Genomic DNA, 23,972 nt, shown 5'->3' on the forward strand with positions numbered 1-23,972 from the left:
AAAACAGACAACAATGATCTAAGGTCAGTTTTGTGATTTCCCCCTTGTGGTCATAGGATTAGGAGAGGGTAAAGCAGGTCCTAGATCAGTGCCCACGGGAGGAACGCTTCCTGTCTAGACTGGAACAGTGCTGGTTCCATTACTGTTATCTGTCAGAATGTGTCAGAGTTCTGAGTTCCAATTACAGGAGCAGAGAGATGAGGAGGAGAGGAAGAGCGAGGAAGAGAGGAAGAGGTGTGCACTGATGGGTGACTCACCCTGAGGATCGTCAATGGGACACAATATTCCCCAGCGCTACACACAGAAATGGAAGGGTCTGCACTGACTGCACGTATTGGACAGATTTTACCCTGATACGACAATTCATATGGACCGATTTACAGGAAACTCTCATTGCCTGAGGGGTGAGACGTGTTTTGTTCAGTTGTGGTTCCGTTGATTACTAAATGCACAACACCTGGTTGTTGGTAGTCGGTTTGGCTGGCAATGAGATGCCGTATGGAAATCATCAGGTGCAACAAATTGACGGCGTTGATCTTTAAAGTGACGCACCTGCATCTGCAGGAGTCGTGAAGGAGTTACGTTCCATTGCAAAGCAACCAGATACTTTTCCTGGTTGTCACTGCTAACTAATTGTCTTGTCATGTCATCATTTCAGTGTATCCAAGCCCTATTACAGCATGTCATATGAATGTTTCTATCTACTTTGAGCTGACTGTTGAACCAGACCCAGTTGTTTGGCTGTGGTGTGATGAAGGCGTGAGAGCAATGTGATATGCTGCTCCGCTCTCATCTCCTCCTTCCACAGTCATTAAGCTGTGAGCTGATTTGATGAGAAATATATCTCTGTCTTTGCCTGGCTCGCTTTTTGTCTGTTTTTCTCTCCTCTGCTCTTTTTATTGCCATATTTTTCTTTCTCTCTTCCCTGTCCCCCCTTCTCATATCTTTATCTCACTCCCTTTTCTATCCCCCCTCCCTCGCTCTCTGTGTTTAATAACGGTAGTATCCAGTGAAGTGTCAGAAGGTGACAGTTTCGGGAGAGTGGGAGAGCACAGAGGGAGAACACAGGCTGACAGAGTAGATTATGTTAGCCGGGTCTGTCCAGGGAATTCTGCCATGGAGTAACTTGTTCCTGGTCTGTAAATGAGCTTACTAGGCTGTGAGCTGTCTGGAGAAGTTCCGACAGATGTACTAGATCAATTCTACCTTCCGTGCCAGCTTCCGAGTAAAAGAGCCAGAACCTTCCTGGCTTATTGATGTTTCTTTCTAAAGACCTTGGACCTATTGGATTTGAAGAGAATAAAACACTTCATGAATGGGAACTTTCTCATTGATTCCCACGATCGTGTTAGACTATTGTCTTTTTATTAAGTTATTTTTTGCCATGCAATGCGGATTTTAGATTAGGTGGAAGTGTTTTTAGTGAGTGTTTGGCCATCATTTCCAGCTGAGAGAGAGAAAACGAGACAGGAAAGGAGAGGAGGGTAAGAGAAAGAGGGAGGGAATATAAGAAGGTCAGAGAAGACATTGTCAAGGAGTTGTTCTGTTTGCACCTTGTGAAAGAGTCATACATTGAACGTAAGAGCACTACGATATATTTAAGAGCAATACGATGTATTTAAGCTCAACAAAAATCCAGCTTAAAACACTGCGAATGCTCTTACCTCGCCCATTTTTCCCGCAAGCTGCTTTTTCACATTGCCAGAGAGCGATAATTGCAATGCTGTGTACCAAGAATGACCCATACTATCTGTTTGTCTATCTACCTTAGGCTATAGTGTTTATTCTGTAATGTAACCTGAAGTAGAGCGGGGGAAGATAGTCACCTGGGTGTGTGAAAGGCAGCGGGAGATATAGCTATTGAAGAGAGAAGGCCACTGGAGCATACGTAGCGTGTCAAATGGCACCCTACTGCTTATATAGCACTCTACTTTTGACCGAGGCCCATAAGGCTCTGGTCAAAAGTAATGCACTATGTATTGGACAGCAGGAGCGGTAGAGATACTCTTAATGATCGGCTATGAAAAGCCAACTGACATTTACTCCTGAGGTGCTGACTTGCTGCACCCTCGACAACTACTGCGATTATTATTATTTGACCATGCTGGTCATTTATGAACATTTGAACATCTTGGCCATGTTCTGTTATAATCTCCACCCGGCACAGCCAGAAGAGGACTGGCCACCCCTCATAGCCTGGTTCCTCTCTAGGTTTCTTCCTAGGTTTTGGCCTTTCTAGGGAGTTTTTCCTAGCCACCGTGCTTCTACACCTGCATTGCTTGCTGTTTGGGGTTTTAGGCTGGGTTTCTGTACAGCACTTTGAGATATCAGCTGATGTAAGAAGGGCTATATAAATACATTTGATTTGATTTGATTTATGGAATAGTGTGCCGTTTGGACAAACCCCAGCTGTAGTGTTACACATTGCTTCAGTCCACAGACATTAGAGACCCTGTACTGTGAGGATGTTTAGTAAAATAGAGTGTGGCTGCTTATACAGTAGATCATGTGTTAGCAATGGAGAGCTAGCCTTGTAGTTCAACCAGGAATAAATCTGTATTTCTTTTTGTTCTTCACAGGCACTGATAAGCCTCTTCTCCTTCCTCCTGGTGTGGTTCTGATCCGGTTCAGTTCTGATCTGAGCGTGAGAATGGTGCGTTTGCTGATTCTGTTGAGCCTCAGCTCTTTAGCTCTGAGCTACGCTGTCGGTAAGTTCTCCCTCTCTCTCTCTTTTTGTTATATATTCTGTTTACCCTCCCTCCTCTCCACTCATCTCCTCCTGTCTTCTCTATTTCCCTCTCCTCCCTTTACTCTTTTATTCTCCTTACCCTATGTTCCAATGTCAGTTCCGTTCCTCCTCACATCACCACTTACTGTCAGATCTCCTCTCACGTCCACTCCATTAGTTCGAATCTTTCAATACTACCAAGGAATGTGGCTACTGTCAGTCCTGGATGGTGAATTGGATAAAATGACATTTCCATAAAAGTGCTGTTCACTTCCTGAATTGACTAGTAAATTAGGATGGACTTCAGCTCCAGGCTACTTCCCCATCAATATGAACACATCCACTATATCAGTCGTTGTTATTAAAATCTCCCTCTCCCACCCACATGCAACCTCTTTCAGTTATTGTGCTTCCCTATCCCCCACTGCCTCTCACTCCAGACACGTACACACACTCAACATGACCATGCATCTTATCAGATTGATGGTTTGGTGTGCCTTGGGTGGGTTTGAGGGTTGAGTGTGTGTCTGGAGAACCAAAAGTAAGGGTTCTGCGCCTCTGGGGGGCTTCAGGCCAGATTAAAATTTCATGTTGTTATTTTAGACCAGCGGGCACAAGGGATTCCATTTTTTTATTTTCTTTTTTTATTTGACGACAGAGTTGAAATAATTCAGCGATCTCATGAATGATAGATGAAGATGGTGTAGCGTTCCTTTGTTCAAATGAACAAGATTTTCCACTGTTGCCAAATGTGCAGTTACGCATAGTCAATCCCTGTGGACAGCACACAGTCCATGAAATTGTAATTATTAGCCTCATCAATGCTCCGTTGGACTGTTGATGAAGTGAATCACACACACACACACACACACACACACACACACACACACACACACACACACACACACACACACACACACACACACACACACACACACACACACACACACACACACACACACACACACACACACACAGTACAAACAAAACGTAGTATAGTATTAATCAATACTCAACATGAATGAGGAGTCACACATACATAAACTCAGTAAAAAATTAAACGTCCCTTTTTCAGGACCCTGTCTTTCAAAGATAATTCATAAAAATCCAAATAACTTCACAGATCTTCATTGTAAAGGGTTTAAACACTGTTTCCCATGCTTGTTCAATGAACCATAAACAATTAATGAACATGGACCTGTGGAATGGTCGTTAAGACACTAACAGCTTACAGACGGTAGGCAATTAAAGTCACAGTTATAAAAATTTAGGACACTAAAGAGGCCTTTTTTCTACTGATTCTGGAAAAACACCAAAAGAAAGATGCCTAGGGTCCCTCATCATCTGCGTGAACGTGCCTTAGGCATGCTGCAAGGAGGCATGAGGACTGCAAATGTGGCCAGGCAATAAATTGCAATGTTCGTACTGTGAGACGCCTAAGACAGCGCTACAGGGAGACCAGACAAACAGCTGATCGTCCTCGTAGTGGCAGACCACGTGTAACAACACCTACACAGGATCGGTACAACGGAACAATACACCTGCGGGACAGATACAGGATGGCTACAACAACTGCCCGATTTACACCTGGAACGCACAATCCCTCCATCAGTGCTCAGACTGTCCGCAATAGGTTGAGAGAGGCTGGACTGAGGGCTTGTAGGCCTGTTGTAATGCAGGTCCTCACAAGACATCACCGGCAACAATGTCACCTGTGGGCACAAACCCACCGTCGCTGGATCAGACAGGACTGGCAAAAAGTGCTCTTCACCGACGAGTCGCGGTTTTGTCTCACCAGGGGTGATGGTCGGATTCGCTTTTATCGTCGAAGGAATGAGCGTTACACCAAGGCCTGTACTCTGGAGAGGGTCCGTCATGGTCTGGGGCGTTGTGTCACAGCATCATTGGACTGAACTTGTTGTCATTGCAGGCAATCTTAATGCTGTGTGTTACAGGGAAGACATCCTTCTCCCTCATGTGGTACCCTTCCTGCAGCCTCATCCTGACATGACCCTCCAGCATGACAATGCCACCAGCCATACTGCTCTTTCTGTGCGTGATTTCCTGCAAGACAGGAATGTCAGTGTTCTGCCATGGCCAGCGAAGAGCCCGTAACTCAATCACATTGAGCACGTCTGGGACCTGTTGGATCGGTGGATGAGGGCTAGGGCCATTCCCCCCATAAATGTTAGAGAACTTGCAGATGCCTTGGTGGAAGAGTGTGGTAACATCTCACAGCAAAGACTGGCAAATCTGGTGCAGTCCATGAGGAGGAGATGCACTGCAGTACTTAATGCAGCTGGTGGCCACACCAGATACTTACTGACTGTTACTTTTGATTTTGACCCCCCCTCTTTGTTCAAGGACACATTATTGTGTGTGCTTATTACAATTTCTGTCAGTCACATGTCTGTGGAACTTGTTCAGTTTATGTCTCAGTTGTTGAATCTTGTTATGTTCATACAAATATTTACACATGTTAAGTTTGCTGAAAATAAACGCAGTTGACAGAGAGAAGACGTTTTTATTTTTTTGCTGAGTATACATACATACTCTGGCAAAAGATGCAATGCCACAGAAACCCAGAAACAGACACACACACTCATGCATCCCAATGGACACACTTTGACACGTAGTATGTGTTAACTTTCAATGCTCAGTAAACAAGAAGTGAATAACATACACAGACAATCACATACAACGCCAAACACATACTGAAACATGTCCCAATAGACACATTTTGAAGAAAAAAAATGCTCTATTCAATTGAGCTGAATTTCAAACACACCTACCTACACAAGAGATCACTCCAGAGATTCAAGTCGAAATGTAAAAATGTTGCAGGTCCCCAGGAAGTTGGAAGATGCTGTCAAAACCGTCCACTGTCGGCAAAAATAAAGAAATTCAACATTTGCAGTTTCCATCAGGCCTATCGTGCCATTTTCTCCCCCAACATTCTTTACTTTTATCGCCCCCAGAAACGTCCTTTTACTCTCTTTTCTAGACGACAAATTCTCATAGCTTTTAGCCGTACCCTTATCCTACTCCTCCTCTGTTCCTCTGGTGATGTAGAGGTGAATCCAGGCTCTGCAGTGCCTAGCTCCACTCCTATTCCCCAGGCGCTCTCTTTTGATGACTTCTGTAACCGTAATAGCCTTGGTTTCATGGATGTTAACATTAGAAGCCTCCTCCCTAAGTTTGTTTTATTCACTGCTTTAGCACACTCTGCTAACCCGGATGTTTTAGCCGTGTCTGAATCCTGGCTTAGGAAGACCATCAAAAATTCTGACATTTTCATCCCTAACTACAACATTTTCAGACAAGATAGAACGGCCAAAGGGGGCTGTGTTGCAATCTACTGCAAAGGTAGCCTGCAGAGTTCTGTCCTACTATCCAGGTCTGTTCCAAAACAAATTGAACTTCTAACTTCTACTTTTAAAAATCCACCTCTCTAAAAACAAGTCTCTCAGCGTTGCCGCCTACTATAGACCACCCTCTGTCCCCAGCTGTGCTCTGGACACCATATGTGAACTGATTGCCCCCCATCTATTTTCAGAGCTTGTGCTGCTAGGTGACCTAAACTGGAACATGCTTAACACCTCAGCCATCCTACAATCTAAGCTTGATGCCCTCAATCTTACACAAATGATCAATGAACCTACCAGGTACCACCCCAAAGCCGTAAACACGGGCACCCTCATAGATATCATCCTAACCAACTTGCCCTCTAAATACACCTCTGCTGTTTTCAACCAAGATCTCAGCGATCACTGCCTCATTGCCTGCATCCGTAATGGGTCAGCGGTCAAACGACCTCCACTCATCACTGTCAAACGCTCCCTGAAACACTTCAGCGAGCAGGCCTTTCTAATCGACCTGGCCGGGGTATCCTGGAAGGATATTGATCTCATCCCGTCAGTAGAGGATGCCTGGTTATTTTTTTTAAATGCCTTCCTCACCATCTTAAATTAGCATGCCCCATTCAAGAAATTTAGAACCAGGAACAGATATAGCCCTTGTTTCTCTCCAGACCTGACTGCCCTTAACAAACACAAAAACATCCTATGGCGTTCTGCATTAGCATCGAACAGCCCCCGTGATATGCAACTTTTCAGGGAAGCTAGAAACCAATATACACAGGCAGTTAGAAAAGCCAAGGCTAGCTTTTTCAAGCAGAAATTTGCTTCCTGCAACACAAACTCAAAAAAGTTCTGGGACACTGTAAAGTCCATGGAGAATAAGAACATCTCCTCCCAGCTGCCCACTGCACTGAAGATAGGAAACACTGTCACCACCGACAAATCCACTATAATTGAAAATTTCAATAAGCCTTTTTCTACGGCTGGCCATGCTTTCCACCTGGCTACCCCTACCCCGGTCAACAGCACTGCATCCCCACAGCTACTCGCCCAAGCCTTCCCCATTTCTCCTTCTCCCAAATCCAGTCAGCTGATGCTCTAAAAGAGCTGCAAAATCTGGACCCCTACAAATCAGCCGGGCTAGACAATCTGGACCGTCTCTTTCTAAAATTATCTGCCAAAATTTTTGCAACCCCTATTACTAGCCTGTTCAACCTCTCTTTCGTGTCGTCTGAGATTCCCAAAGATTGGAAAGCAGCTGCGGTCATCCCCCTCTTCAAAGGGGGGGACACTCTTGACCCAAACTGCTACAGACCTATATCTATCCTACCCTGCCTTTCTAAGGTCTTCGAAAGCCAAGTCAACAAACAGATTACAGACCATTTTGAATCCCACCATACCTTCTCCGCTATGCAATCTGGTTTCAGAGCTGGTCATGGGTGCACCACAGCCACGCTCAAGGTCCTAAACGATATCTTAACCGCCATCGATAAGAAACAATACTGTGCAGCTGTATTCATTGACCTGGCCAAGGCTTTCGACTCTGTCAATCACCACATCCTCATCGGCAGACTCGACAGCCTTGGTTTCTAAAATGATTGCCTCGCCTGGTTCACCAACTACTTCTCTGATAGAGTTCAGTGTGTCAAATCGAAGGGTCTGTTGTCCGGGCCTCTGGCAGTCTCTATGGGGGTGCCACAGGGTTCAATTCTTGGACCGACTCTCTTCTCTGTATACATCAATGATGTCGCTCCTGCTGCTGGTGATTCTCTGATCCACCTCTACGCAGACGACACCATTCTGTATACTTCTGGCCCTTCTTTGGACACTGTGTTAACAACCCTCCAGGCGAGCTTCAATGCCATACAACTCTCCTTCCGTGGCCTCCAATTGCTCTTAAATACAAGTAAAACTAAATGCATGCTCTTCAACCGATCTCTGCCTGCACCTGCCCGCCTGTCCAACATCACTACTCTGGACGGCTCTGACTTAGAATATGTGGACAACTACAAATACCTAGGTGTCTGGTTAGACTGTAAACTCTCCTTCCAGACTCACATCAAACATCTCCAATCCACAGTTAAATCTAGAATTGGCTTCCTATTCCGCAACAAAGCATCCTTCACTCATGCTGCCAAACATACCCTTGTAAAACTGACCATCCTACCAATCCTCGACTTCGGTGATGTCATTTACAAAATAGCCTCCAATACCCTACTCAATAAATTGGATGCAGTTTATCACAGTGCCATCCGTTTTGTCACCAAAGCCCCATATACTACCCACCACTGCGACCTGTATACTCTCGTTGGCTGGCCCTCGCTTCATACTCATCGCCAAACCCACTGGCTTCAGGTCATCTACAAGACCCTGCTAGGTAAAGTCCCCCTTTTCTCAGCTCGCTGGTCACCATAGCAACACCCACCTGTAGCACACGCTCCAGCAGGTATATCTCTCTGGTCACCCCCAAAACCAATTCTTCCTTTGGCTGCCTCTCCTTCCAGTTCTCTGCTCCCAATGACTGGAACGAACTACAAAAATCTCTGAAACTGGAAACACGTATCTCCCTCACTAGCTTTAAGCACCAGCTGTCAGAGCAGCTCATAGATTACTGCACCTGTACATAGCCCATCTATAATTTAGCCCAAACAACTACCTCTTTCCTTACTGTATTTTTTATTTATTTATTTTGCTCCTTTGCACCCCATTATTTCTATCTCTACTTTGCACATTCTTCCACTGCAAATCAACCATTCCAGTGTTTTACTTGCTGTATTGTATTTACTTCGCCACCATGGCCTTTTTTTTGCCTTTACCTCCCTTATCTCACCTCACTTGCTCACATTGTATATAGACTTATTTTTCTACTGTATTATTGTTATGCTGATGAATGAGGACCCAAAAGCGACGTAATAGAAACAGAGTCTTTATTCCAGTCTTAAACAAACAATGATTCTCCTGGATATTATCAAAGGTAAATCCAAAACAGGAAACTGAAATCCTCTCGTCAGTAGAGAGGAACGACTGGAGACGCGACCACAGACTGCAGGTCGCTTCAGGAAGGCACAGGCCGTAGCTGACATAGACACCTGCTCACACGCAGCATCTGAAGAAGGCAAAAACACGACAGGGCGGAACAAGGACACAGAACAGCAAACATCAAACAAGAATCCGACAAGGACAGAAGCGGAAAACAGAGGGAGAAATAGGGACTCTAATCAGAGGGCAAAATAGGGGACAGGTGTGAAAGAGTAAATGAGGTCGTTAGGAGAATGAGAAACAGCTGGGAGCAGGAACGGAACGATAGAGAGAGAGAGCGGGAGAGGGAGAGAGGGAGGAGGAGAGAGAGGGATAGAAAGAGGGAAAGAACCTAATAAGACCAGCAGAGGGAAGCACAGGGACAAGACATGATGATCAAAGACAAAACATGACAGTACCCCCCCACTCACCGAGCGCCTCCTGGCGCACTCGAGGAGGAACCCTGGCGGCAACGAAGGAAATCATCAATCAACGAACGGTCCAGCACGTCCCGAGATGGAACCCAACTCCTCTCCTCAGGACCGTAACCCTCCCAATCCACTAAGTACTGGTGACCACGTCCCCGAGAACGCATGTCCATGATCTTCCGTACCTTGTAAATAGGTGTGCCCTCGACAAGGACGGGGGGGGGGGAGGGAAGATGAACGGGGGCGCGAAGAAAAGGCTTGACACAAGAGACATGGAAGACAGGGTGGACGCGACGAAGATGTCGCGGAAGAAGCAGTCGCACAGCGACAGGATTAACGACCTGAGAGACACGGAACGGACCAATGAACCGCGGCGTCAACTTGCGAGAAGCTGTCGTAAGGGAAAGGTTACGAGTGGAAAGCCACACTCTCTGACCGCGACAATACCTAGGACTCTTAATCCTACGTTTATTGGCGGATCTCACAGTCCTCCCCGCAGACGAAGGCAGACCGGTAATAAAGTCTAAGGCGATGTGAGAACATGAACGAGAAGGAATGGGAAGCGGTCTGAGACGACCGGCAGGAGGAGAGTTACCTGACTTAATCTGCGCGCAGTCCGAACAAGCAGCCACGAAACGGCGCGTGTCCCGCTCCTGAGTAGGCCACCAAAACCGCTGGCGAATAGAAGCAAGCGTACCCCGAACGCCGGGGTGGCCAGCTAACTTGGCAGAATGAGCCCACTGAAGAACAGCCAGACGAGTAGAGACAGGAACGAACAGAAGGTTACTAGGACAAGCGCGCGGCGACGCAGTGTGAGTGAGTGCTTGCTTTACCTGTCTCTCAATTCCCCACACAGTCAACCCGACAACACGCCCTTCAGGGAGAATCCCCTCGGGTTCGGTAGAAACCACAGGAGAACTAAAGAGACGGGATAAAGCATCAGGCTTGGTGTTCTTATTTCCCGGACGATAGGAAATCTCGAACTCGAAACGAGCGAAAAACAATGCCCAACGAGCTTGACGTGCATTAAGTCGTTTGGCAGAACAGATGTACTCAAGGTTCTTATGGTCAGTCCAAACGACAAAAGGAACGGTCGCCCCCTCCAACCACTGTCGCCATTCGCCTAAGGCTAAGCGGATGGCGAGCAGTTCGCGGTTACCCACATCATAGTTGCGTTCCGATGGCGACAAGCGATGAGAAAAGTAAGTGCAAGGATGGACCTTATCGTCAGACTGGAAGCGCTGGGACAGAATGGCTCCCACGCCCACCTCTGAAGCGTCAACCTCGACAATGAATTGTTTAGTGACGTCAGGAGTAACAAGGATAGGGGCGGATGTAAAACGCTTCTTGAGGAGATCAAAAGCTCCCTGGGCGGAACCGGACCACTTAAAGCAAGACTTGACAGAAGTCAGAGCTGTGAGAGGGGCAGCCACTTGACCGAAATTACGAATGAAACGCCGATAGAAATTAGCAAAACCGAGAAAGCGCTGTAACTCGACACGTGACTTAGGAACGGGCCAATCGCTGACAGCCTGGACCTTAGCGGAATCCATCTGAATGCCTTCAGCAGACAGATAATCCTCGAGAGCCTTACGTTCGGGAGCCGACAGAGAGAATAGTCTACCCCGAGGGGGAGTGGTCCCCGGAAGGAGATCAATACAACAATCATACGACCGGTGAGGAGGAAGAGAGTTGGCTCTGGACCGACTGAAGACCGTGCGTAGATCCTGATATTCCTCCGGCACTCCTGTCACATCACCAGGTTCCTCCTGAGTAGAGGGGACAGAAGGAACAGGAGGGATAGCAGACATTAAACACTTCACATGACAAGAAACGTTCCAGGATAGGATAGAATTACTAGACCAATTAATAGAAGGATTATGACATACTAACCAGGGATGACCCAAAACAACAGGTGTAACAGGTGAACGAAAAATCAAAAAAGAAATGGTCTCACTGTGGTTACCAGATACTGTGAGGGTTAAAGGTAGTGTCTCACATCTGATACTGGGGAGAGGACTACCATCTAAGGCGAACATGGGTGTGAGCCTCCCTAACTCTCTGAGAGGAATGTCATGTTTCCGAGCCCATGCTTCGTCCATAAAACAACCCTCAGCCCCAGAGTCTATCAAGGCACTGCAGGAAGCAGCCGACCCGGTCCAGCGTAGATGGACCGACAAGGTAGTACAGGATCTTGATGGAGAGACCTGAGTAGTAGCGCTCACCAGTAGCCCTCCGCTTACTGATGAGCTCTGGCCTTTAACTGGACATGACATGACAAAATGTCCAGCAGCACCGCAATAGAAGCAAAGGCGGTTGGTGATTCTCCGTTCCCTCTCCTTAGTCGAGATGTGAATACCTCCCAGCTGCATGGGTTCAGTCTCTGAGCCGATGAGAGAAGATGGTTGAGATGCGGAGAAGGGAAACCCCGTTAACGCGAGCTCTCTTCCACGAGCTCGGTGACGAAGATCTACCCGTCGTTCTATGCGGATGGCGAGAGCAATCAAAGAGTCCACGCTGGAAGGAACCTCCCGGGAGAGAATCTCATCCTTAACCTCAGCGTGGAGTCCCTCCAGAAAACGAGCGAGCAACGCCGGCTCGTTCCAGTCACTGGATGCAGCAAGAGTACGAAACTCTATAGAGTAATCCGTTATGGATCGATCACCTTGACATAGGGAAGCCAGACCCCTGGAAGCCTCCTTCCCAAAAACTGAACGATCAAAGACCCGTATCATCTCCTCCTTAAAGTTCTGATAAACGTTAGAACACTCAGCCCTTGCCTCCCAGATAGCTGTGCCCCACTCCCGAGCCCGACTAGTAAGGAGTGATATGACGTAAGCGATCCGAGCTCTCTCTCCAGAGTATGTGTTGGGCTGGAGAGAGAACACAATATCACACTGGGTGAGAAAGGAGCGACACTCAGTGGGCTGCCCAGAGTAACATGGTGGATTATTAACCCTAGGTTCCGGAGACTCGGAAGACCAGGAAGTAGCTGGTGGTACGAGACGAAGACTCTGAAACTGTCCTGAGAGATCGGAGACCTGAGCGGCCAGGGTCTCAACGGCATGACGAGCAGCAGACAATTCCTGCTCGTGTCTGCCGAGCATTGCCCCCTGGATCTTGACGGCAGTGTTGAGAGAATCCGTAGTCGCTGGGTCCATTACTGGTCGGATCCTTCTGTTATGCTGGTGAATGAGGACCCAAACGCGACGTAATAGAAACAGAGTCTTTATTCCAGTCTTAAACAAACAATGATTCTCCTGGATATTATCAAAGGTAAATCCAAAACAGGAAACTGAAATCCTCTCGTCAGTAGAGAGGAACGACTGGAGACGCGACCACAGACTGCAGGTCGCTTCAGGAAGGCACAGGCCGTAGCTGACATAGACACCTGCTCACACGCAGCATCTGAAGAAGGCAAAAACACGACAGGGCGGAACAAGGACACAGAACAGCAAACATCAAACAAGAATCCGACAAGGACAGAAGCGGAAAACAGAGGGAGAAATAGGGACTCTAATCAGAGGGCAAAATAGGGGACAGGTGTGAAAGAGTAAATGAGGTCGTTAGGAGAATGAGAAACAGCTGGGAGCAGGAACGGAACGATAGAGAGAGAGAGCGGGAGAGGGAGAGAGGGAGGAGGAGAGAGAGGGATAGAAAGAGGGAAAGAACCTAATAAGACCAGCAGAGGGAAGCACAGGGACAAGACATGATGATCAAAGACAAAACATGACAATTATTGACTGTATGTTTGTTTTACTCCATGTGTAACTCTGTGTTGTTGTATGTGTCGAACTGCTTTGCTTTATCTTGGCCAGGTCGCAATTGTAAATGAGAATGTGTTCTCAACTTGCCTACCTGGTTAAATAAAGGTGAAATAAAAATAAATAAAAACTTGCATAAAAACACTGAATGGAAACCTGGTTATAATTCATCATCCACATTTGTCAGGACATTGTAATATATTAAGCTCATTCTAAAATAAAGATGTGATTTGCACAGTGTGCAAGTCTTCAATTTAGACCACAAGTAGTTGAATGAGCTGTTAGTGAAGGGCTGGAACAAAAACCTGTAAACTCCTGTCCCGTGTATAAAAAAACCTGTGACAAAATGTGCCCTAATGTACTGAACAAGCCATGAGATGTCCCTCACTTGGGAATTACTTATTTTGTACAATGGACTGTGTTTTTAGAACTCATGCACATATACAGGAAAACCAATATAAATGTTAACATTTACTCTAAAATTACAAGTGTAAATGCCTCAACACGTTTCTTGTTTTGAAGCTTGGGCATCCAGTGATTGCAGTTCATTTGTCTAAGCCACTGCAAGGAGAGATAAAAGCATCAATAATATTACAATGCAGTTTATAGTGTGTGTGTGTGTGTGTGTGTGTGTGTGTGTGTGTGTGTGTGTGTGTGTGTGTGTGTGTGTGTGTGTGTGTGTGTGTGTGTGTGTGTGTGTGTGTGTGTGTGTGTGTGTGTGTGTGTGTGTGTGTGTATTCCTGTTTAGATATGCATTTATGTAATTATATTGGACATGTTATACTTTATCACATGCCAGTGTTTGTTTTGTATCCAATGCATGTTACATTAGCATTAAAAACAGATGTATTAATAAGGTATAAGTATTCAGACCTTTGCTATGAGACTTGAAATTGAGCTCCGGTGCATACTGTTTCCATCGATTCCCTTGATGTTTCTACAACTTGATTGGAGTCCACTTGTGTTAAGTTCAATTGATTGGACATGAGTTGAAAAGGCACACACCTGTCTATAGAAGGTCCAACAGTTTACAGTGCGTGTCAGAGCAAAAACCAAGCCATGAGGTCAAACAAATTGTCCGTAGAGCTCCGAGACAGGATTGTGTCGAGGCACAGATCTGGGGAAGGGTGCCAAAACATTTCTGCACCATTGAAGTTTCCCATCATTGGCCTCCATCATTCTTAAATGGAAGAAATGTCGAACCACCAAGACTATTCCTAGAGCTGGCTACCCGGCCAAACTGAGCAATCGTGGGAGAAGGGCCTTGGCCAGGGAGGTGACCAAGAACCCTATGGTCACTCTTTCTCCCTTGGAGATTGGAAAGCCTTCCAGAAGGACAACCATCTCTGCATTACTCCACCAATCAGGCCTTATTGGTAGAGTGGCAAGATGGAAACCTCTCCTCAGTAAAAGGCAGATGACAGCCAGCTTGGAGTTTGCCAAAAAGGCACTTAAAGGACTCTCTGACCAGGAGAAACAAGATTCTCTGGTCTGATGAAACCAAGATTGAACTCTTTGGCCTGAATGCCAAGTGTCACGTCTGAAGGAAACCTGGCAACATCCCTACGGTGAAGCATGGTGGTGGCAGCATCATGCTGTGGAGATGTTTTTCAGCAGCAGGAACTAGGAGTCTAGTCAAGATCGAGAGGAAAGATGAACGGAGCAAAATACAGAGAGGTCCTTGACGAAAACTTGCTCAGGACCTCAGACTGGGGTGAAGGTTCACCATCCAACAAGACAACGACCGTAAGCACACAGCCAAGACAACTCAGGAATGGCTTCGTGACAAGTCTCTGAATATCCTTGAGTGGCCCAGCCAGAGCCTGGACTTGAACCCGATCGAACATCTCTGGAGAGACCTGAAAATCGTTGTGCAGCGACGCTCTCCATCCAACCTGACAGAGCTTGAGAGGATCTGCAGAGAAGAATGGTGCTTCAAGAATGTACTTAGTAAAGGGTCTGAATGCTTATGTAAATGTGGTATTTCAGTGTTAATTTTAATACATTTGCAAACATTTCTAAAAACCTTTTTTTGCTTTGTCATTATGGGATATTGTGTGTAGATTGAGGGAAATAAAATAATTTAATGCATTTTCGTATAAGGCTGTTACATAACAAAATGTGGAAAAAGTCAAGGGGTCTGAATACTTTCCGATGCACTGTATGTTATCTTGAATATCAGTGTCTTTTTAAATAATATGCATGGGTGTGATAGTTGTATGACTTAATCACATTTGTAAACGGTCATTAAAATAGCTTATTTAGCTAGCTAAAAAAAATCATAGCCTGTATCATGCATGCAAGCTTACCTGTCAAATTTCCATTGATGGAGCAGCAGATCAAGCAATTTGCGAAAGGATCTACACCGTAGAATAATTATTCTTTCAGGTGAAATGTTATAAGATTGGGCTCCTGAGAATGTAGGAAAACCAGTACACATACGACCCCACACACAGACACACGCAAGGACACAACAAGAACATTGAATTTATCTGACCATATAGAACTGTTGGTCTGTTTGGTTGGGATGTTCATAGTTAGCCTACCTCAGGTTATTCTGTTTTGTTACTGTTAAAAAATGGGCCTATACTTTCAATCAATCAATCAATCAATCAACTGTATTTTATAAAGCCCTTTTTACATTCAGCAGATGTCAAAGTGCTTATAAACATACCCAGCCTAAAACTCCAAAGAGCAAGCAATGCAGATGTAGAAGCACAGTGGCTAGGAAAAACTCCCTAGACAAACAGTAAGCTAAATAGAAACCTAGAGAGGAACCAGGCTCCGAGGGGTAGCCCTCTTCTGGCTGTGCCGGGTAGAGATTATATGAGTAATTGGCCATTAAAGGCCAGATCGTTCATCAAACGTTCTTAGATGACCAGCAGGGTCAAATCATAATCACAATGGTTGTAGAGGGTGCAACAGGTCACCACCTAAGGAGTAAATGTCAGTTGGCTTTTCATAGCCGAGCATTCAGAGGTCGAGACAGCAGGTGCAGTAGAGAGAGAGAGCGAGAGTTGAAATGATTTGATATTTAGATATTGAGAGATACTCATTGTCTTCTCTCATTGCCACACCTCAAAATAAACACAAACAGTGGTTTGTATGGCAGGTTTCTAACATGCAGCACTGTTAGGTTGGGATGTTTCCAGGGTATGAAATGATTTGGAAATGTATCTTCTGTATGGTTGGGGGATTGCAGTTCCCATCCATCCATACACACACACACACACACACACACACACACACACACACACACACACACACACACACACACACACACACACACACACACACACACACACACACACACACACACACACACACACACACACACACACACACACACACACACACACACACACACACACACACACAGCATCCTAGCACCCCAGCATAGCAAACACCCAGAGAGAGGAGAGACTGATTAGAGAGTCCCCAAACAGCCTGTGTGTCTCTCACTGCCCCAGATTTAAAGGTCCAATGCAGCTATTTTTTATCACAATATCAAATCCTTTCTGGGTAATAATTGAAGTACCTTACTGTGATTTCCTTTTGACCATTTTAATTGAAAACAAACAAAAATACCAGAAAATGTGCTGTTATTGGCAGAGAGTTTTGAAACTCTCTCTTTGTTATTGGTCTATTAACTTGTACTGCCTGGTGCTGTCACCAGGCAAGCCCACGCAAGCCCACGCATCCCACCAAAACAGACTGACATTTAAAGTGCCGTTTTAAACAACTCTTACACTAAAAGGGTATTATCATAATTGTCAAAATGTTACAGTATTATTCCAACCTCACCGTTTTTGACTGCACTGGGACTTTAAGAGCTCACTTTCTCTCGCACGCACGCACGCACGCACGCACACACACACACACACACACGCTCATGTGCACAAATACCATCTCTTTCTTTTATCTCTTTTTTCCTCCCTCCCTCTTTCCCTCTCTCTCGCACACACTTTTTGTGCCACGAGGATTCAGCATTAGATTCCCATATGTTCATGAGGCGTCTCTAACCCAATTTGCGCTGTATAACATGGACAGATTCTCTGTGTACCTGGAGAATAGCTAGCTGTCTGTTCCAACCGGCTGTTTCTCCTGCACCTTCTGCTTCTCTCATCTCTCTCTCTCTGCACCCCTCCACCCTTCTACTCCCCTCTGTTCCTCCCCCTCTCCACCTTTACCCGCGCCTCTCCTCCCTCTAGCCACCCCGACACTCAATCTCTTTTCACTCTTCACCTCTATGTCCTCTCCCCATTTAATTCCCTCTCCTCTTTCTCTCTTCATCACTGTAGTACCGAACAGTATTGCCCCTGACAGCCTGTATCCCCTCCAGATTCCCACCCTTTGGATCTCACTCCCACTTTTAGTGCAGATGGTTGTTTTACCATAATGCTCGCCTGCACAACTCCTGTTTCACAGTCACATGCGCACACACATCTCTGAGACATGAACACATAATTATGGGTTTTCTGTCAGGGGAACAGGGAATAGGGGAAAACAGGCCATCTCAACACCATCCCAGAGTACATTATTTAGATGAGATTAAAATGGATTAGATTACATTAAATCAAATACTTCCACTGTAATTTGTGAACATTTCTCATTCAATTAGACAATTCCACATTTTCTGACTTTGGCTTCCCAAAGCACAGATGAAACTCGTATTTACCTCTAACTGAATTTCTGAATGGTGATACATGGTGTTTTGGGGATGCTCCCTTCCCATTTGATTAAGAAAAAATATGTTGTAGTGATACAGAACAAGTTGTTTTGAAATGTGAGTGTCTTTCAACAGCCGCAGTACAACACAGTTTCAGTCGAATACAGTTTGAAAAGGGAAAGACCCTTAAAGAACTCGGGAATCTAATTGTTTACTCTAAATCCTGATTGATTGGAAGGGGCTGGTAGTAGGAAATTGGGTGGTTGGTCATTCTGATTTTGTGTATGTGTGTGTTGACAGGCGGGGACGTGTGCATAACGGGTCATGACAGTGGGCCAGTGTTTGAGGAGCAGCCCAGCAGTGTGGTTTACCCAGAGGGTCTCAGTAAGGGAACAGTTACTCTCAGCTGCCAGGCTAGAGCCAGCCCTGCTGCTACGTACAGGTAACAACAAACATATGCACACACACACACACATCAGAGAAGCAGTCATCAAAGAGGTAGTACAGGTACTAAGTGCTCATCTCTACAGCGTTATGTGACTTCTTCCCCTCCCTGTCCGGTAGGTGGCATGTGAATGGTACGAATGTCCCGGTAGGGGACCCCCGGTATACACTGGTAGCCGGTAACCTGGTGATCAGTGGTCCCCAGTACGGCAGTGACGGAGGCTCCTACCAGTGTCTGGCCATGAACCGCTGTGGCACCATACTCAGCCGCGTCGCCAATCTCAAATTCGGCTGTGAGTACATTCATTTATTCATTTATTTATATTTATGTATTTACCATTCTCTGTGTTGATGCATATTAATCAAGACGTATTGGATCCCCGTTGTTGCTCATCAAACTCAATTTTGTGTGGATCTCATTTCATTCCATTGATTGGTTTATATAGTGAAAAGAAGAAATTGCTCAGTGAGAAGTACACTTTCGTCTTGTGGTACTCTTGACTGGGTTTAATTGAGTTTTTTTTCTCCATTGTTTTGTGTAGTTTGTTTTCTTTCTTCTTGTGATATCCTTCTTTACTGTTTTTCTAGACCTCCATGACTTCTCTGGGGAAGGGCAGAGCCCAAAGACAGTGTACGAAGGTGCAGGTGCCTTCCTGGCCTGTCAGGCCCCCGCCCACTACCCAGGTACACACACACACACACACACACACACACACACACACACACACACACACACACACACACACACACACACACACACACACACACACACACACACACACACACACACACACACACCAAATCAAATCAAATCAAATCAAATCAAAATCAAATCAAAGTTTGTTTGTCATGTGCGCCGAATACAACAGGTGCAGACCTTACAGTGAAATGCTTACTTACAGGCTCTAACCAGTAGTGCAAAAAAGGTATTAGGTGAACAATAGGTAAGTAAAGGAATAAAAACAACAGTAAAAATACAGTAGCGAGGCTACATACAGTAGCGAGGCTATAAAAGTAGTGAGGTTACATACAGACACTGGTTAGTCGGGCTGATTGAGGTAGTATGTACATGTAGATATGGTTAAAGTGACTATGCATATATGATGAACAGAGAGTAGCAGTAGCGTAAAAGAGGGGTTGGTGGGTGGTGGGTGGGACACAATGCAGATAGCCCGGTTAGACAATGTGCGGGAGCACTGGTTGGTCGGGCCAATTGAGGTAGTATGTACATGAATGTATAGTTAAAGTGACTATGCATATATGATAAACAGAGATGCAAATAGTCCTGGTAGCTATTTGATTACCTGTTCAGGAGTCTTATGGCTTGGGGGTAAGAACTGTTGACAAGCCTTTTTGTCCAATCTCTGCTTCCTCTCTGAGTGCTCCCTTGAACTAGTTTGTGGAATGTTTTCATTGATAAGCCCCTATTTATGGCACATTGATTAAGTCTCTCTCCTTTCTCTCGCTTTCTGTCCCCTTCTCCTCTCGTTAGCGCTGTCCTACCGCTGGTTCGTTAACGACTTCCCCAGCTTCGTGAAGCCTGACGGGGGTCGGTGGTTCGTCTCCCAGGTAACGGGCAACCTGTACCTGGCCAAGGCGGAGCCTAACGATACAGCAAGCTACTTTTGCTTCACCACCATCGACATGGACATCAGTACCAAGAGTACCTTCAGCAAGGCCAACCAGCTCACCGTGCAGCCAGACGGTACAGGAGTGTGTGTGTGCGTGCGTGTGCGTGTGTGCGTGTGTGTGTGTGTGTGTGGAGAGAAAAGGTCTATTCAAGTACTCAGTTACTTTTACACGGTAATTGTGCAGCTTTGAAAAGCTTTTGACATTTCAACTGACAAGGAACTACAGAGAATACAGTGCTGTATATTTCTCCTCTAAGAGGGGAGACTTGAAGCGCAGGTGTAGCCATGTATCAGCCATTTTCTCTGTTGTTGACATGCCCTCTCTATTAACCACAGCCAATGCCAGGAGGTCAGCTCCTGCTATCAAAGTGCGTTTTCCAGCAGAGACCTACGCCCTGGCAGGACACACCACCCAGCTGGAATGCTTTGCCTACGGAAAGTAAGTCCCTGATCCATGTTATTGTCCCATATTGTTAAAATATCTCCAACTTGCAAGCTTTAACACCAGCAATGCAGTAATCAATAGCAATTTAATACTAAAAATAACAAGATAGAACAAAAACACATGAGAAATAAAAAGAAGAAGAACACAAAGTATGTAAGCAATCTATATACAGGATTTGTTGTATTTCTTCTGTATCCACACACTCTCTCCCTGCATTCCCCTTCTTGCCTCTCCCTCCTCCCATTTCCTCTGTCTCCTTTACATCCCCCTCCTTCTGCCCATGCCTCTCTCCCTCTTTATCCCCCACTGCGTCCTTTCCGTCGCCTTAGTCCTGTCCCAAAGTTGCGTTGGAGGAAGGTGGATGGTCTGTTGCCGTCTAAGGCCGGGGCCAGTGCAGAGGGACCCATCCTCACTCTGCCTGAGGTGACCTTCCATGACGAGGGAGTGTACGAGTGTGAGGCCTACAACTCTGAGGGCCGTGACACACAGCAGGGACGCATCAACGTGCAAGGTAGGGTAGAGACACAAACACACACAAGCCCAAAACAACAAAGCTTACATTCCTCATAACCTGATCTACACTGAACAAAAATATATACGAAACATGAAACAATTTCAAAGATTTTATTGAGTTACAGTTTACACTTCTCCAGCGTGCCAGTGGTCAACGAAGGTGAGCATTTGCCCACTGAAGTCAGTTACGACTCTGAACTGCAGTCAGGTGAAGACCCTGGTGAGGATAACAAGCACGAGATGAGCTTCCCTGAGACGGTGTCTGACAGTTTGTGCAGAAATTCTTTGGTTATGCAAACCCACAGTTTCATCAGCTGTCCGGGTGGCTGGTCTCAGACAATCCCACTGGTGAAGAAGCCGGATGTGGAGGTTCTCAGCTGGCGTGGTTACACGTGGTCTGAGTGTGGCTTATGGTAAAGAAATTAACATTACATTTTCTGGCAACAGCTCTGGTGGACATTCCTGCAGTCAGCATGCCAATTGCACGCTCCCTCAAAACTTGAGACATCTGTGGCATTGTGTTGTGTGACAAAACTGCACATTTTAGAGTGACCTTTTATTTTACCCAGCACAAGGTGCACCTGTGTAATGATCATGCCATTTAATCAGCTTCTTGATATGCCACACCTGTCAACTGGATGGATTATCTTGGCAAAGGAGAAATGCTCAACTAACAGGATGTAAACAAATTTGTGCACAACATTTGAGAGAAAATAGCCTTTTGTGCATATGATACATTTCTGGGATCTTTTATTTCCGCTCATGAAACACGGGACCAACACATTACATGTTGCGTTTATGTTTTTGTTCAGTGTAGTATCCAGCAGCAAGTCTGAAACCCTGTTCCCCCTGAATATCACCATTATATGACCATCAGAACCATACGAATATACCTGAATTTGTCTGTGAACTTGTCCGTTTATCTGTTTGGTCCCTTCAGCCCAGCCAGAGTGGCTGCAGGTGATGAGTGACTCTGAGGTGGAGATCAGTTCAGAACTGCACTGGACCTGTGTGGCTGCTGGCAAACCAAGACCCTCCATACGCTGGTTACGTAATGGACAGCCCCTTAACACACAGGTATATACACACACACACACACACGTACACATAGACACACAAGCCCATATCGCTCGTCTCTCTCCTCCCTTATGTGATGTTTTTCCCCCTCCCTATTAATTTTCCTATATCTCCTTCCATCCATTCCTCTATCTCTCCATCCATCCCTCTGACATCAGGACCGAGTGGAGGTCAATGGGGGTCGTCTGAAGGTCATCAACCTGGCACTGGAGGATTCTGGGATGTATCAGTGTGTGGCTGAAAACAAACACGACACCATCTACTCCAACGCCGAACTGAGGGTGCAAGGTGAGAGGTCAGGGTTCAAGGGTTAAAACCAAACCCCGTAAACACTGCAGCCCAAGAGAAATGCAACTTAACACCCGAGTTCTAACCTCTCTATCTCCCTGTTCTCTCCCCTGTGTTGTGGTCTCCAGTCCAGGCCCCAGACTTCCGCTCCAACCCGGTGAGGAGGTTGGTCCCAGCAGCCCGAGGGGGGCAGGTGATGTTGGAGTGTCGGCCGCGAGCCGCCCCAAAACCTACCCTGTTCTGGAGCCGTGGCACTGAGCTCCTCACCAACAATAGCAGGTACACGCACAAACACACACCTGACCCTGAACCTCACTTTAACCTTAGATTCAGACTTACTAAGGCTTGATTCAGAAAGCCTCAACAGTTCTTGTGTGTGTGTGTGTGTGTGTGTGTGTGTGTGTGTGTGTGTGTGTGTGTGTGTGTGTGTGTGTGTGTGTGTGTGTGTGTGTGTGTGTGTGTGTGTGTGTGTGTGTGTGTGTGTGTGTGTGTGTGTGTGTGTGTGTGTGGGTGGGTGGGTGGGTGGGTGGGTGGGTGGGTGGGTGGGTGGGTGGGTGTGTGTGTGTGTGTGTGTGTGTGTGTGTGTGTGTGTGTGTGTGTAAATGTAAAATGGAGATTTAAAGATAAATGTGATCTGAATGAAAAGTGTCTCATGTTTTAGCTTCGATTTTGTCCAATACTCCCACCAAACAACAAGTGCAAACTGCAAACACATGAAAACATTTGAGATAATAAAGATTACGTTTCCTGCTTCTAATCCCAGGGTGACAGTGACTCCAGATGGGATCCTGTGGATCCACAACATCAGCAGGGCAGATGAGGGGAAGTACACCTGTTTTGCTGAGAACTACTTGGGCAAGGCCAACAGCACTGGACACCTGTCAGTTAGAGGTACACAAAAGCATGGATGCACACATACATACACAAAAAACACACACATTTGCACACACATGGCATGCACATTCTTTCACACGTGTACACACACACTGGCCCACTGAAACACCTGTGTAGTTTTAAGACAGTGTCACTCCTCCCCTACTCTCCTCCTTCGCTTTCTCCTTCACCAGATGCCACTAAGATCACCCTAGCTCCCTCCAACGCTGACATCAACCAGGAAGAGAACGTCACGCTGCAGTGTCACGCGTCACATGACCCCACCATGGACCTCACCTTCACCTGGGCTCATAATGGAGCTATGCTGGACCTGGAGGACCCCGCCGGACCGTACCACCGTGTGGAGGGGGTGAGTTAGTCAGGCCACAGTAGAATGTACCACTGCAGGAATGGGTGTGCGTAATGATGAATAAGGCAAAAAGAATCCACAGGTTCATTTGGGGTTATTTTCAATCAAACCGTTTGAAATTGAATCAAACTAAATTGAATAACACATAATTTTTTTAATCAAAATGACATTTAATATGATTTTTTGAGTGAATAGTAGGGTTAATGAAAATAACCATTAAGCAGGGTGTATTTACAAGACATTAGTCAGATAAATGCCTCATTTCAATCTAAATTGCAGACCATATCAAGGAAACTATCCATTTAATGTGCAGAGTCACACCCTACTGTTCACGTCTTGCTGATGAAACACTTCCATGTTGATGA

General features: G+C 45.9%; 1 protein-coding gene across 2 annotated transcripts in view; it reads left to right on the plus strand.

Annotated features, from left to right (window-relative positions):
- Positions 1-23,972, plus strand: part of LOC129843393 (contactin-2-like) — a 108,963-nt gene that overhangs the window by 72,722 nt on the left and 12,269 nt on the right. For both annotated transcript variants that reach the window (XM_055912108.1, XM_055912102.1), the window contains 12 exons: positions 2,580-2,708; positions 18,267-18,408; positions 18,531-18,703; positions 18,999-19,094; positions 19,903-20,115; positions 20,378-20,480; positions 20,816-20,997; positions 21,940-22,076; positions 22,235-22,364; positions 22,493-22,643; positions 23,128-23,255; positions 23,432-23,607. In XM_055912108.1, coding sequence (XP_055768083.1) covers positions 2,651-2,708; positions 18,267-18,408; positions 18,531-18,703; positions 18,999-19,094; positions 19,903-20,115; positions 20,378-20,480; positions 20,816-20,997; positions 21,940-22,076; positions 22,235-22,364; positions 22,493-22,643; positions 23,128-23,255; positions 23,432-23,607 — 1,689 coding nt within the window. In that variant the 5' untranslated portion in view covers positions 2,580-2,650. The remainder of the gene's footprint in view (positions 1-2,579; positions 2,709-18,266; positions 18,409-18,530; positions 18,704-18,998; positions 19,095-19,902; positions 20,116-20,377; positions 20,481-20,815; positions 20,998-21,939; positions 22,077-22,234; positions 22,365-22,492; positions 22,644-23,127; positions 23,256-23,431; positions 23,608-23,972) is intronic.

Source organism: Salvelinus fontinalis, chromosome 3 (assembly GCF_029448725.1).
Source record: "Salvelinus fontinalis isolate EN_2023a chromosome 3, ASM2944872v1, whole genome shotgun sequence".
Taxonomy (NCBI): Eukaryota; Metazoa; Chordata; class Actinopteri; order Salmoniformes; family Salmonidae; genus Salvelinus; species Salvelinus fontinalis.